This window comes from Moschus berezovskii, chromosome 4 (genome assembly GCF_049115385.1).
Source record: "Moschus berezovskii isolate FMDL1 chromosome 4, NW_MosBer_1.0, whole genome shotgun sequence".
Taxonomy (NCBI): Eukaryota; Metazoa; Chordata; class Mammalia; order Artiodactyla; family Moschidae; genus Moschus; species Moschus berezovskii.
Genome location: NC_142463.1, coordinates 90915830 through 90932010, shown reverse-complemented (window position 1 = coordinate 90932010; position 16181 = coordinate 90915830). Strand labels below are relative to the sequence as shown.

Genomic DNA, 16181 nt, shown 5'->3' with positions numbered 1-16181 from the left:
CAAAAATCACAGTTGAGACCTGGAGCTGCTGTTTATTCTAGGAAGAGCCACCAATTTTTGGTGACCTGAAGATTGGGTCTACAGGCCTTGTATGAGGTCAGGAAACCTAGTCAAAGGCTGCATCAAGGTGGGAAATTGGATCAGACCCCCTGAAAGGGAACCCACAGTGAGTGAATCAGAAAAAAGCAAACCAGATGGAAGTGGTAGGGATCCTTAATATATCAGGTTTCTATTGCAGTATAACAAGTATCACAAATATAGAGGCTTGTAACAGTACATATTTCTTCTTTCAGTTTCTGTGGGTTAGAGGCTGTTGTGGTTCAGTTGTGATGCCATCCAACCATCTTACCCTCTGTTGTCCCCTTCTCCTCCTGCCTTCAATCTTTCCCGGCATCAGGGTCTTTTCCAATGAGTTGGATTTTTGCATCAGGTGGCCAAAATATTGGAGCTTCAGCCCTTCCAGTGAATATTCAGGATTCATTTTCTTAAAAATTTAATTGAAGGATAAATGCTTTACAATATTGTGTTGGTTTCTGCCGTACAACATGAGTCAGCAATAAGTATACATATACCCCCGCCTCTGGAACTACCCTCCCCACCCCCCTTCTGTGTTGTCACAGAACACTGGACTGAGCTCCCTGTTATACAGCAACTTCCCATTATACACATGGTAGCATACATGTGGTGGTGGTGGTGCAGTCGTTGTCTGACTCCTGTGACCCCATGGGACTGTAGCCTGCCAGGCTCCTCGGTCCATGAGATTCTCTAGGCAAGAATACTGGAGTGGGTTGCCATTTCCTTCTCCACGGGATCTTCCCAACCCAGGAATCGAACCTGGGTCTCCTGCATTGCAGGCAGATTCTTTACTGACTGAGCTATGCACGATGTATATATAAACTGGTATTCTGAAGGTAGAGATTTGGTACTGTACTTTGGAGTTTCACCTCTAAAATCCCTGCTCAGCTTATTACCTCCATCTCACTCCTGACTGGCTTCACCCCAGTCCTTGCACATAGGTAAACAAACTCCTCTAGCACATTCTTGCCCAAAAGGAGCAGCATGTGCTCTATAGCGGGCCGCTATAGTAATGTCCAGGTGGCAGAACTTCGTGTTGCTTACCCACAGCATGTTGCAGTGCTGTGTGAATACAGGATGTCACTCCCTGGTTCTGGAAACTATGGGGCACACTGTCAGGCTCTGCTCGGATCCAGTGGCCTTATGAGGAGTCCCGGGTGAAGCGGTTTTGTCTGAAGCGACTGGCTTGAAGGCTGACAGCCTCATGCCTGGCTGCCTCTGCAGGTGCCAAGCAGGAACTACTTTGTGGCTTATCCATGTTGGAGCTGATCTGTTGATCCACCACTATTAGCAGGGCTGTAACTTCCCAGCTTCTCTCCTTGGGTGACCCTTAAGCTTCTCTAACCTCTGAACCAGGAACATTAGGAAGGACCTCAGGTTTTGCAGGACAATCACACCATGAAGGTCAGAGGCAATAAAAACTGACGGGTTTCAGTCTGTGCTTGCAGTTTCTTCTTGCTCCTACCCTCTCCCACCCGACACCTACCTTTCCTTCTTAAATGCCCGCTCCATGCATGCCAAGCTTCTTCATCAGAAACAAAGATTAAGAGCTTACAGAGACTGCTTAACCAGCTCCCACAAGAGCATAAAGTCAAATCTTACTTATAAACATATATCCTAGCAGCTGTGCTTCTGACTGATAGTTATGCACAAGTGAAATGATGAGGCTACTTAGACTATCTAAAATGGAACTCTCAAAACACCTTGTACTAAAATCTGTATTGTATCATATATTCTGCCTTTCCAGCAGATTAACACCTTGTGGTAGGAACTTTTTATCTCTGTGTGACCATTGTAGGATAGTGCTTAGCAATTTTTCATTTAATGAATAATTTGGAACACCTACTACTGACCCTAGTAAACTTTCCTTTAAGCAACATCTTAATAATGATGTTAATCTGATTTCTATAGATGATGAATATATTAGCCATCAATACTGACCTAAATAATTGTTTTATCCATTTGTTCACAAGTAAGTCCTTATAAAAGTATGACAATTAAATGCAGACAAATCTATGGAAAGGCAGAATCTTCTATCTGTTGGATTCTTGAGGGTAATTTTATGACACATTGAGTCCAAAGTATTTTCTGCAGACATACTACTAAAGCAAAAATAAAGTCAATGATATATGATTTCCTTTAGCCACTTTAAGAATACTGAAAAGCTTTTATTCCCCATAACCTAGCAGCAAGAAATAGCTTACCACTAATAATTATATAAATAAGATTATCAGTTCAGTGACATCTTTAATTTTTACCAATATAATGAATGTTGAAATAATATTTCAGAAAATTATGCATCTTGAAAAACTTTGTTTAAACTGTCACTTTATTGTTAGGATGGCTGAATTAATTACAAATTTAAACTATAACTTTGACAATTTTTAGCCAGGTACCAAATTTTATTCAAAGAAACTGCTTACTTAAAAGTGATCACAGGACAACTCAAAATGTACAGCAAGATGGATTAGAGAAAGATCTTACTGGCCAAAAGATTGTTTCAATTATCTCATTATATCAGATGCAAAACTTCTGTTTCTAGCTGTCTTAATAGGGATAGATGTGTTTACAGAACTGGCTGAGCTTGAGCCTTCTTTGCGAGCAGCTTTAGATCTGCAATGCACTTGGCAATTGTTTCCTTCTCCTGTGATAAGGAAAGAGAAAGCTGGTTAGACCCTGTCTAATCACAGAAGGGTATAAACACTGTCGCACAGAGTCGGACATGACTGAAGTGACTTAGCAGCAGCAGGCTGATCATAGCTTTTCTTCCAAGGGGCAAACATCTTTTAATTTCATGGCTACAGTTACCATCTGAGGTGATTTTGGAGCCCAAGAAAATAAAGTCTGTCACTGTTTCCATTGCTTCCCTATCTATTTGCCATGAAGTGACAGGACCAGATGCCATGATCTTCATTTTCTGAATGTTGAGAGTTTTAAGCCAACTTTTTCACTCTCCTCTTTCACTTTCATCAAGAGGCTCTTTAGTTCCTCTTCATTTTCTGCTATAAGGGTGGTGTCATCTGTATATCTGAGGTTATTGATACTTCTCCCAGCAATCTTGATTCCAGCTTTACAAAGGGGATAATCAATTATTTAATAAAGCAAAACCAGGGAATAGTTAAAAAGTCTCCTGGTGCATAGCTTTTATGAGTGAAACCTGTCTAGAGGTTGAAGCTAGATAATCCCGTAACCATGTGCCACTGATGTTATATTTTACAGCTAATACTTGCTTGAAAAGGCCCAACCTAACAAACATTAGTAATAAACAATGTTAAGAAAGAATAAAAATAATTTTTGCCTCTTTTGTACTTTCCAAATTTCTTAAATAAGTATATTAATTTTACATAAAAGAGTATAATTTAAAAAACCAATTCATTAAATAGCGATATACCCTGTTTTTCTCCAGCCCTGCATGGCTATGCTGAAAGTGACCAGAAATGCCTAAGTATACTCTTTATTTGGGAAAGAAATCAAGTGATATACAAATAAATAAGTAAATAGATAAAAATAGAAAACATTTCTGTTCAAGATCAATGAATTTAGCAGCTGAGGAGAGGAAATGGAATGGACATCACAGAATTAGAAAATGGAAGAGGCTCAGAAATAGACTTGTCCAGTTTTTGTTTTACAGAGAATTATGTTGGCTAATGTTTCCCAGATGATGGAACCTGAACATAAGTGGGCCATAACAAGTATTCTCAATGATCTTTCCACTATGAATGAGAGTTCTTTTGGTAACCAAACTCTGAGGAAGGAGGAAACCTACTATGGCAGTTGTGCAGCACTTTCTAGGTTACCACTAACCAGAAAAATGAACCAGGGCTATCCCAATATTGCTAGGCTAAAGACTCCCTGCCAGCTATCCCTATACTATCAGTTATTAATACAACTCTGCAAGTTTTGAAACATCATGTACCTGCTGTGCAGAGATGCTCTGCACCACATGCTTCTCCACCCAGTTTATCATGTGCTCTTGTTCCTTCTGACGCATCATATTCTGCACAGAGATGTGATAGTCCAGGCGATTCTTTACCTCCCTGTATACTCTATGCAGCCGTTCCCGGTAAGTAACCTCCAAGGCCATAGCAATGTTATTCTGAAGCAAAATTAAGAAGTGATGAGAATTGTTTGCACAAAGGATTACTTCCATTCTGAGGATTCTGCCTCTTAGAACAGCTACTACTTAACTGTATTTGAAGTTCATTTGTTTAATATGAACAGGCAATACATACATCTGGTTAAAAAAAATCTAACAGCATATAGTAAAAATATATTTAAAAGTATATACAGTAAAAAAATAAGCCCTCTCCAGCCCCCTCATAGGCTATCATCTTCCTCTATTTCTTGTATTTTCTCCCAAAAATACTTAATAAACAAAACATACGTATATGTACACACATAAACATCACTTTTACTGGTTACGACATATAGACCCATCTCAGTTTTAAAACTTACTTGGATTCTACTATTTTGTGTCTCACAACACATAATTTATTTAACTAAGCTCTATTAACAGATTAGGTTGCTTCTATTCTTTCAACTACATATTGCAGTTTACATCTTTGCAGTTATATCTGAATATCTGCTGGGTCAAATAATAGCTAACATCTGTTGAGTATCTATCTTCTAAACACAGTGTCAATTCAATTAAATCTTAAAATCACACCACAGGATAGTTACTATATTCATTTTACAGTGAGGAAAACTGAGGCAAAAACCAAGGAATCTGTCTAAGGTTACAGGGTCACTGAATTATGAAGCCAAGGCCTGAATACAAGGGGTCAGGCTACAAAACCCATGCTCTTAAAGATCCATTTTAAATTGTGATTAACATTGTCAAATCCTATAGAAAAGTTGTACTGCTCCATTTTTTCAACAGCAACACAAACAGCCTAACCAACAGTGTTTATAAAACCTTTACTTTCTGCTATTCTGATAAGCAGAAAAAAATTATCAATTTTAATTGTCTTTATATAAGGAAAAAATTTATATACTTAGAAGTCATTTACATTTACTTATATCTTTATAAATTGTTCATGTCCTATGCCTAGTTTTCTACTGGAATGTTGGTCTATCCTAAGATAACTACCCTTTTGTGTCACATGGGATGCAAGTGTCCTTTTATCTCTAACTTTGGTTTATGGTAATTTCTACATGTAAAATTTAAATTTTTTAAAATGAGATTAACTTAACAATTTTTCCTCCTATAGTTTTCTGGATTTTCAAAAACTGAGGTATAACTGACATACAATATTATATTAATTTCAGGTATATAAACACAATGATTTGGTATTTGTATATATTGTGCCATGATCACCAGAATGAGTCTAGTTAACATCCGTCACTACCCAAGTTTCTGGATTTTGTTGTCTTATTGGAAACATCTTGTCTTTCCAAAGGTACTGTATTGTTTTCCATGTTGTCTTTTTCTTCTTTTAAGGTTTCTAGTTTTTATACCTCTCATTTCCTTTTCTTCTCTAATACCAGCTACTGCCTCCAGAATAATAATCAATAAAGTGACAGGGATATTGTCATCTTCCAGTCTGTAATGAGAATCCTTATACATCTCCCTGTTAAGTATAAAGGTTTGAGATATTAAGCTCAAGTAGGCCCTATGTTCTTTCTCCTCAAATCTCAAATACTGCTTTGACTACTTTCCTGTTCAGGAAATGACCTAACTTCCTATTTCACTGAGAAAAAGGAAACAAAGAACTTCACAAACTTGTACCACTATATCAGCTAGTCTATCTGAACCCATACTCACATACTTTGTCTTCCTTTAACTATGGAACTGTTGATGCTCTTGAAGCCAAACCTTCAACCTGCATACGCCAAGCCCTCTAGTCCTACCCAAGGACACTGCTCTAGCAAATTCCTCCCTGTGCACACCCCTTTCTTGCATCAAATTTTCTCTCTACTAATTTCTATCAGATCCTAGCATGTAATTATACTATCTTTTAAAAAATCTCTTTTGATTACTAAATCCTCTCCTCTGAGCTAATTTCTTTGCCCAACAATATTCTAACTCCTTCACAATTCTGACAGTGATTTATGCCGAGACTCCAATTCTCCTCTTCCATTTTTTTCCTTTAATTTACTCCAACCACTTCACTAAAATAAACTTTACCAAGGTCTCCAACCTTCATACTGTTAAATCCAATGCCAAATTCTTGGCCCTTTATTACTTGACCATTAAGTAGGGCAACTACAAATTAATCCTTGTTTCCACCAGTTATTTTCCTTCTTGTTCCGGTCTTACAGCTGTTAAGTGCCACTTGTAAGCTCATGATTTCCAAATTCTCCCCAGTGATTCCAGACTCTTGTATCTAATAACTCTTATTTGGCTAACTCGTAGGCATTTCAAACCAACACATGCAAGCCTGAAGGCTTTTTACAACAAGGCCATCAGAGTGACTCTTCAAAACACCAGTGAGATCATATCACTCCTCTGCCTAAAAGATTCAATGACTTTCTCTCATTCTGAGTACAAGTCAAAGTTCTCACAGAAGCCTATGAGCCTTCATATGATCCCGCCCTTGGCCACTCTCCGCCTTGTTTCCTCTCACCTTCCTCCTCACCCATTCTACTTCAGCTACGCTGGCCTTCTTACTTTCACTTGTCTATACCAAGCAAGCTTCCAGGGTCAGGGCCCTTGTGATTGTTCTTCCCTCTGTCTGCAATACTATTTCCTCAGACATCAGGTTCAAATATCATATCAGAAGCCTTTCTAAACTGCCGAACAAAACAGGTAACTCCCTCCTTCTAAAATTTCTTTTCCTTTAATGTAAGTTCATTATTCTACAGGTACTTCACACAAGTTAACATTCACATCTGCTTAATTTTTTTTCCCCTTTCTGTCTTTCAACCCTTGGCTAGAAAGTAGGCACCAAGAAAGGAGACTTGGTTTTGTTCTCTGCTGTAATCCTAGCACTCTGCCTTGACCAGTGTCCACACTTAAAATATACCTATTAAATATTTCATAAATAAATAAAAACTTTAATCACTATCATTTGATTCTTGCAAAAAGCTACATCTTCAAAAGCCAGGTTTTGTGTGACATATTAGTTATGATGCAGGAAGAATTCTCTGGCTGTAACCTACGCATGAAGAGATTTCTGAGGATTTCAAACATAATGTGATAAGTATCTTTAGGGATCCTGTTATGTCATAAGACTTTCTTATAACATGCATGTTTGAAATGCACAGCATGTATTTCACCGACTGTATTTTATAGTGAATGTCATTTTTAAATCGGCTTTCGGTGTGGATTTAAAAATTTGTTCTTTTATACTTTTTATTCCCTCTAGTTTTAGAGTAATAATTCTAATTATTTATCCACTTGAGGGGTCTTAGATGTCTAAATAGCTTTAACAGCCAATCCCTACCCAGATTTTCTTTTTTCCAAGTAAAATATGCTCAAACTATACAACCTTCATATGACTGTAAATTTTTGTTTTAAACATACACAAATGAGTAATTTCACTCGTCTGAGAAAGTTCTGAAACCTACCCTTTGAACATCAAAAAGGTAATGGCGCTTTTGAACCAGTGCCTGCTGTGACTTCTCCATTTCAATAGCATCCTGTATTTGTTTGATGGACGCCTGTTTCACCTCTTCCAGTTGGGCAATTTTTTGCTGCAATTATGATATTTAAAACAAAGATCAGTGAAAGTATCAAGGGTAATAAAAAGATTTATTCTATACTTCTTCACTTGTGAAAATACCCACACATAAGGAGAACTGCACAAATCCTTAACAAGAGTTGCTCACAGTAGCTATGCAGTATCTTGCTGAATGAACAAAACTACAGAAAAGCTGGAGAAAGTCTGGTAGTTTTTAAAAATTTATCTCAAATTAGTAATTAACATTTATAATTGAAATCATTATAATCAGATTCATTTTTATATCATTTGTTCCTATCACTTGACGGCTTTGATGTTTCTAGTACTGTCTAAAACGGGAAGTAAGATTTATGGTTCTTACCTCATTGAGTTTATCAGCAAATTCCCCAACAGAGGCACCATATTTTTTAACTACATAGACAAGGAACCCTATTGTTGATATGGCAGAGAAGGTCTCTGGAGTTATCACGTATATTTCTTTGGAGAGTAAATATAAGATAAGCCCAGTTCCAAGCACATAGGGTCCTAAAAGGAAGAAAAAGTTATTTTACGATAGACATGCTACGTCTAAAAGGGTAAAACAGAGAGATATGTCTGCATTGCGGAGAGTCGGACACGACTGAGCGACTGAACTGAACTGAATGGTATTTTTTTCCTATTTTATTCTTTTTTAAAACTTTTTATTTTGTATTGGGGTATAGTCAATTAACAACAGCATAATAGTTTCAAGTGAACAGAGAAGGGAATCGGCCATACACATACATGTATCCAGTTAAGCAAAATTAATAATGATTTTAAATAATCAGATTCAAAGATCAAAGCCTAGATGAGAAGCAGTAAGGTACAACTGAAAGGACAATAATCTGGACTTATGGAAATCTGACTTTGCAATTTAGCAACACTGGACAATACACTTGATCTCTGAGCTTAGTTTCCTGAACTGTAAAATGGGAATAGTACCTTCTTCACAGAACTGATGTAACTAAAAAACAATGTATATAGTGTCTAGTACAACTGCTTAACAAACAGGAAGTAGTTTATAAAAATGTCAAGTTACTTTGAGAATAATTTGTGCAGCAAAATATACTATTTGTTAAGTGGGGGACAGTGGTCAGAATAAAATTTATCCACTCTTGCCTATTTACTCAATGTGAATCTGACACTGGAAATAAGCAAATAAAACAAAACAGACACAACTATAAAGCAGCAAGTAAGTAAAAGAACTAAATAACAGGACTTTCACTTCCTGTAGCACCTTATTATAATGCTTCTAATATGGCCATCTTTTTCTTTAACCAGATCATGAATTCTGAAAGGATACAAACCATCATGTACCTTTCTTTAGGATTTTCCTCTGTGACTCACAAGATGCTATGTAGGATTTAAGACAGGTCTTTAGGGGAAGCAGTTTACAGTGCTTCTAAGCAATACAAGTACCAAAGGATATTAGGACATACTATGAGAATAAAAGGGTTACATTCTCAAATGTGTTTTACCCAGTTTCCCATACAAAGTTTAAATAGTTCACTTAAAAAAAAAGCCTTCAGTGTATACATTTTAAATGTGAATTTATTAAAAAAAAAGGCTTATCACATGTAGCATTTTTATCACTTATGGAGATCTGATGTTTCTCACAATTTTAATTATGGAAAAGCTATTTTGGGTCATTCCTTGCAGAGACTAAAAAAAATATCTTTGATATCCTGTGTTTCACGGTCATAGCTATAGTTGGATACAGCAAGAGAAGCAGCATGTGTAATAAAAAGTACACTAAACTTAACTGGAGGGCCCATGTTTAAGTACTACTCAGTCACTAAAGAGAGAATAAACCTCAGCAAGTTGTCTTCTAGTTCTTCTGGGTAATAAAAATGTCTTCATAGAACTGTTATACGCATTAAATAAAGTGAAAGCATATCACATTACAAAAATGAAAGATTTCAGGACAGTTTAGGCCTTTATAAAAGAAAAAAAACTGGTATGTCCGGTCCAGTTCTTTTTTCATAATCACATACACAATTATACATACAATACATAGTCTCTATTGCCTTACATGGATTTATTTTTATCCATAGTCCTTTCCATCACTACCTGAAAGTGTATTTTACGGTTACTCTTTTTTTTTGGGGGGGGGCACTCCACATGGCTCGAGGGATCTTAGTTCTCCAACCAGGGATCGAACCTGGGCCCCTGCTGTGAAAGCATGAGTTCTAACCACCGGATTGCCAAAAAATTCCCCAGTTACTCTCATTTCTTTACTGTTTATCCTACAAAAGAAAGTACGTTTCATGATGGCAGGCACTTTAGTTCACCACTGTATGCCTAAAACAGTGCCTAGGATAGGGGGTCACACAGAGTCGGACACGACTGAAGTGACTTAGCAGCAGCAGCAGCAGCAGGATAGGGCAGGCATTCAATAAATTTGGTGTATCAACGAATAGAGACAATGTTATAAAATCAAGTTAAAATCCCAAACAAAATCACTCCAAAGACAAGTTAAAGCAATCAAATCAATTGTTACACTGAATCACTTCCGCACTTTATTTTTGAAAAGAGCTGACTTTTCTGGTGTATGTGGAAAAGGTAAGAAGTTACTAAAATTCTAGATTAACATAAACCAGAGCATCCAAACATACTATCAAACACTGGGCAAATGCTCACCTGTTACACCAGTTTTAGGATAAAGGAACTGGAAGAATTCCTCAGGGATCAGCCCAAAACGAACTTTTCCTCCATGTTCAGGAAGAGGTGGTACAGGGGCAAGACTTGGCTGCCCTGTGTGAAAGATCCTTGTTGCCTGCAATACCCTGTAGGTAGGAATTATACAAATTTAAAGCCTATTCTTTAAAGAGAACATAACATATGAACAACTGTAGAAAGAATGGATAGGGATGAGGATTAAGGTAGTTTCTGACTGTCCTAATGGAGAGAGAACAAACCAAGAACAGGAAGGCGAGGGTCCAATAATTAGCTGTGACAAGGGGAAATAACTTAAAGCTTTATGTAATCTTCTACCCAATACTAGAGTTCCTCTGTTAAATCTCATAGATCATCTGTCTAGCACCTTACATATCTATTACCAGCACTAAAATATGTAAGAACATAGACTCTGCAGCCAGACTATCTGTGTTCAAATTCTACTTTACGCTTTATAATCTGTGATTTCTCTAAATAAAGTAAAATAAATATGACCTTAGAAGGTTGTTGTGAGGATTAACTGAGTTAAAAAATGTAAAGTATATTGAATGGTGTTCAGCATATGTTAAAGTTTTATGTAAATGGTTATTAAATGGCCACTGTGTTGTGAGCTCCCTGATGGCAAGAACTTTAACCATTCTGAATATTCTCTGTGATGGGGTGCTAAACCACCACTAAGTGAAACATGCTTTTGCATCCCTTTCAGAATTTTCCACGGTTTATTGTGATCCACACAGTCAAAGGCTTTGGCATAGACAATAGAGCAGAAATAGATGTTTTTTTGAAACTCTCTTGCTTTTTCCATGATCCAGTGGATGTTGGCAATTTGATCTCTGGTGCCTCTGCCTTTTCTAAAACCAGCTTGAACATCTGGAAGTTCATGGTTCACATATTGCTGAAGCCTGGTTTGGAGAATTTTGAGCATTACTTTACTAGCATGTAAGATGAGTGCAATTGTGCAGTAGTTTGAGCATTTTTTGGCATTGCCTTTCTTTGGGATTGGAATGAAGACTGACCTTTTCCTGTCCTGTGGGCACTGCTGAGTTTTCCAAATTTGTTGGCATACTGAGTGCAGCACTTTCACAGCGTCATCTTTCAGGATTTGAAATAGCTCAACTGGAATTCCATCACCTCCACTAGCTTTGTTCGTAGTGATGCTTCCTAAGGCCCACTTGACTTCACATTCAGTTCAGCTCAGTCGCTCAGTTGTGTCCAACTCTTTGCGACCCAATGAGTCACAGCACGCTAGGCCTCCCTGTCCACTACCAGCTCCCGGAGTTCACTCAAACTCATCTCAATTGAGTTGGTGATGCCATCCAGCCATCTCATTCTCTGTCATCCCCTTCTCCTCCCGCCCCTAATCCCTCCCAGCATCAGAGTCTTTTCCAGTGAGTCAACTCTTCGCATGTGGCCAAAATACTGGAGCTTCTTCAGTCCTTCCAATGAACACCGAAGACTGACCTCCTTTAGAATGGACTGGTTGGATCTCCTTGCAGTCCAAGGGATTCTCAAGAGTCTTCTCCAACACCACAGTTCAAAAGCATCAATTCTTCGGCGATCAGCTTTCTTCACAGTCCAACTTTCACATCCATACATGACCGTTGGAAAAACCATAGCCTTGACTAGATGGACCCTGGTTGGCAAAGTAATGTCTCTGCTTTTTTAATATGCTATCTAGGTTGGTCATAACTTTTCTTCCAAGGAGTAAGTGTCTTTTAATTTCATGGCTGCAAACAGCATCCGCAGTTATTTTGGAGCCCCCCAAAATAAAGTCTGACACTATTTCCACTGTTTCCCCATCTATTTCCCATGAAGTGATGGGACCAGATGCTATGATCTTAGTTTCCTGAATGTTGAGCTTCAAACCAAGTTGGACACAAATCCTCTCCCTAACTGGCTACCTCAGTTCAAGCCCTCAGCTACTCTTGCCTAAGAAAGTTAACAATCAAAACCTGGTCTCTTGGCTTCTCCTCATATACCCCTTCAACCCAGTCCCTCCCTGCTGCTTTTAAAGTTTTTAAAATACAAATGTGACTTTAAAACTCTCCAACAGGCTCTCTTCCGGCCACCATAAACAAAGTACTTAATATAGTATACATGATTCAGCACCTGTCAAGTTTTATAGCCTCCTCTTCCTTCATTCTCCTACTCTCCAGCCATATGCAACTACTTACAGCTTTCCCAGATGTTCAGATGTTCAACCTGGTTCTAGAAAGGGCAGAAGAACCAGAGATCAAATTGCCAACATCCACTGGATCATCAAAAAAGCAAGAGAGTTCCAGAAAAACATCTATTTCTGCTTTATTGACTATTGTAAAGCCTTTGACTATGTGGATCACCAAAAACTGTGGAAAATTCTGAAAGAGATGGGAATACCAGACCATCTGACCTGCCTCTTCAGAAATCTGTATGCAGGTCAGGAAGCAACAGTTAGATCTGCACATGGAACAACAGACTGGTTCCAAACAGGAAAAGGAGTACGTCAAGGCTATATATCGTCACTCTGCTTATTTAACTTATATGCAGAGTACATCATGAGGAACGCTGGGCTGGATGAAGCACAAGAAGGAATCAAGACTGCCAGGAGAAATTTCAATAACCTCAGATATGCAGATGACACCACCCTTATGGCAGAAAGTGAAGAGGAACTAAAAAGCCTCTTGATGAAAGTGAAAGAGGAGAGTGAAAAAGTTGGCTTGAAGCTCAACATTCAGAAAACTAAGATCATGGTTCCAGTCCCATCACTTCATGGCATATAGAAAACAGTGTCAGACTTGATCTTTCTGGGCTCCAAAATCACCGCAGATGGTGACTGCAGCCATGAAATTAAAAGACGCTTACTCCTTGGAAGAAAATTTATGACCAACCTAGACAGCATATTAAAAAGCAGAGACATAACTTTGCTAACAAAGGTCTATCAAGGCTATGGTTTTTCCAGTAGCAATGTATGGATGTGAGAGTTGGACTATAAAGAAGGCTGAGTGCTGAAGAATTGATGCTTTTGAACTATGGTGTTGGAGAAGACTCTTGAGAGTCCCTTGGACTGCAAGGAGATCCAACCAGTCCATCCTAAAGGAGATCAGTCCTAAATATTCATTGGAAGCTGATACTGAAGCTGAAACTCTAATACTTTGGCCATGTGATGCGAAGAACTGACTCATTTGAAAAGACCCTGATGCTGGGAAAGATTGAGGGAGGGAGTAGAAGGGAATGACAAAGGATAAGATGGTTGGATGGTACCACTGACTCGAGACATGAGTTTGAGTCAACTCTGGGTGTTGGTGATGGACAGGGAGGCCTGGTGTGCTGCAGTCCACGGTAAAGAGTCGGACATGACTTAGCGACTAAACTGAACTGACAACTTTCCCTGGTAACTCAGATGGTAAAGAATCTGCCTGCAATGCAGGAGAGCTAGGTGTGATCCCTGGGTCAGGAAGATCCCCTGAAGGAGGGCACAGCAACCGACTCCAGTATTCTTGCCTGGAGAATCCCATGGACAGAGACTGGTGCACTACAGTCCATGGGGCTGCAGAGTCAGACACGACTGAAGAGACTTAACGTGCAGTTTTCAAAATAAAAAAGACTGCCTCATGCTGCTTCTACGTGGTATGCCTTTCACTTAAAGACTGCCAAGACCAACCAGCCTTTAGAAAATCTCAAGTATATCCTTTACAAAGGCTTCTCCAATTGTGGGCTGATATTTATGCACTCAACAAAACACTTACAGACCCTTTACTTATGTCAGGCACCAATAGTATAACAATAAGCAAAGTCTCAGCCTTAGATGTTCTTGTGGGGTTTGGAGTGTGAGAAAGTATAGGCACACACACAATTCCAGACAGTTTTAAATTCCATGCAAACTAGGGGGGTAAAGGGCTAAGGAGCAATGGGTCAGGGGGAGAGAGGCTTTTTTGGGGGAGATTAGGTGACATCTGAGCTAATGACCGGGAAAAGAGAGAACAGCAAGTATAAAGATCCTGAGGCAACAGTAAGCTTGGCAGTTTTTGGAAGAACGGCAAGAATATCAGTATGGCTGAGAATAAGCTAAAAACAGAAGGTAAGAAGATAAATCAAGAGGTAGGATGGGGTCAACTCATGTTGAACCTTCTGGTTTAAGTTTGGATTTTATTTCAAATGGGACAGGCAGCTCTGGAGGATTTTGCAAGGGAAGGGTGGGGAAATGACATAATTCCTGTGACAATGGCCTGTAATGGGAAATGAATATAGATTCAAGGAGACTAGTTAGGAGACAACTGAAATAACCTAGGTTAAACGTGATGGTGGTTCATACTCCAGTAGTAGTGGTAGTGAAAGAAGGTCAGAGTCTGGATATAAGAAGAGCCTTATGAATGCATTAGATATGAAATGTGAAAGAGAAATCAAGGATGTTCCTCACATCTTATATATGCACTTATTACCTATACTTCAAAGAGTTGTTTATTTGTCGTCTGTATGGAATCTTTCTTCTTTGAAAAGTTGGAAGCAACCAATTAGTCTTACTTAACTACAGATAAACCAAAACCACCTTTTCAAGACACAGGACTGTTACCAAATTTTGCAAGATTTAGGATGAAGTCCGGAAGAAATTCCAAAGAAAACTGACATGTTTTATGAAATAATATTAATACCAGGTTCTAACATTTACTAAGCACATATTATGTACCAAGCACGGTTTTTAGAGTTCCCAGGAATTACGTCTCTTAATTCTCATAATCCATAAGGTACTATTATCTCTATTTTGCAGATGGAGAAATTAAGGTCCCACAGCTTGTTAAGCAGAGGAGCCAAGTTTACTCATTGTAAACTACTCTATAGCTACCTCCTCTGCTGTTGTGAAGGTAGGTACTTAACCATACTCATTTCTGTATCTTCGGTTATGGAAGTGCAATATAAATATTTGCTGAAACACTGAATAATTTCTGACAGTTAAAGTTGGAACCTGGGGGACATTAAAAACTACAAGTTTCATTTTTTTATTTAACAAAACGCCCTTAGGTATGCAATCTAGTAACCCTGATTCAGGTTGCGGCAGCTCTGTCTAGCTGAAGGTCATAAGGGAAAGGGGCGGGGCTTAGGAGACACCGAAACCAGTTGCTAAACAGTTTAGTTAGAACACATTACTTTTTCTCTTAACCTCTACTATTAGATGATACAATAGTGTTCCAGGCAGTTATAGGATCACACGTGAATTAGACGTTAAGCGTTCCAATATAACCAAAATAAAGGTAATTACTGGCCAAAAGCTAAGAGCAGATTAACCTAGAAGTGAAATGAGATGATAAAGCAAGGACGAAAGGAAATATTACATTCCTCACACTTACCCTGGACCGAGGAGGGCTGCGTTCTTCAGAGAGGGGGCTACAAAGATACAAAGCGTAGGTTAGCAAGGTCACGGTGAAATCTAGTCTGCCCCTTCCTCGGCCCCACAGAGCTCAATCACTAAGGCCATGAGTCCTCCATTCCTACCCCCCAGACCCCACACTCCCCTTCTGAGCGGCGCTACTCACTCTCCACTCACACCCAAGTGCGCTTTTCTTCACGCCCTTTCTTCCCACCAGCTCCAAGCAACCACAGACGCCTTGTTTTACAATCACTCTGCTATCCCGGACCAGGGTGTGTACCTCTCACCTGCTGTGGCGGCGGCAGAAAGTACCACCCGGGACAGCATTGTCAGGTAGGGGCCACAGAGCAATCTTCCCCGCCAAGTGACCCCAACCGGAGAATCTGTCAGGGACAGAAGCAAGATGGACGCTCACAAGTCTCGCGAGAAGAGAACTTCGTGCCCTCTCG

At 39.0% G+C, this 16181-nt stretch overlaps 1 protein-coding gene across 1 annotated transcript; it reads right to left on the bottom strand.

The window, feature by feature from the left end:
- Window positions 1-2386: 2386 nt before the first annotated feature.
- Window positions 2387-16170, bottom strand: ATP5PB (ATP synthase peripheral stalk-membrane subunit b). Its single transcript, XM_055402674.2, has 7 exons — window positions 16020-16170; window positions 15713-15749; window positions 10356-10501; window positions 8059-8222; window positions 7585-7710; window positions 3992-4171; window positions 2387-2719 (listed from the first exon to the last, which is right to left on the bottom strand). The coding sequence occupies exons 1-7, from the start codon at window positions 16057-16059 to the stop codon at window positions 2642-2644; spliced, it is 771 nt and encodes a 256-aa protein (XP_055258649.1). The 5' UTR covers window positions 16060-16170; the 3' UTR covers window positions 2387-2641.
- Between the last annotated feature and the right edge of the window lie 11 nt (window positions 16171-16181).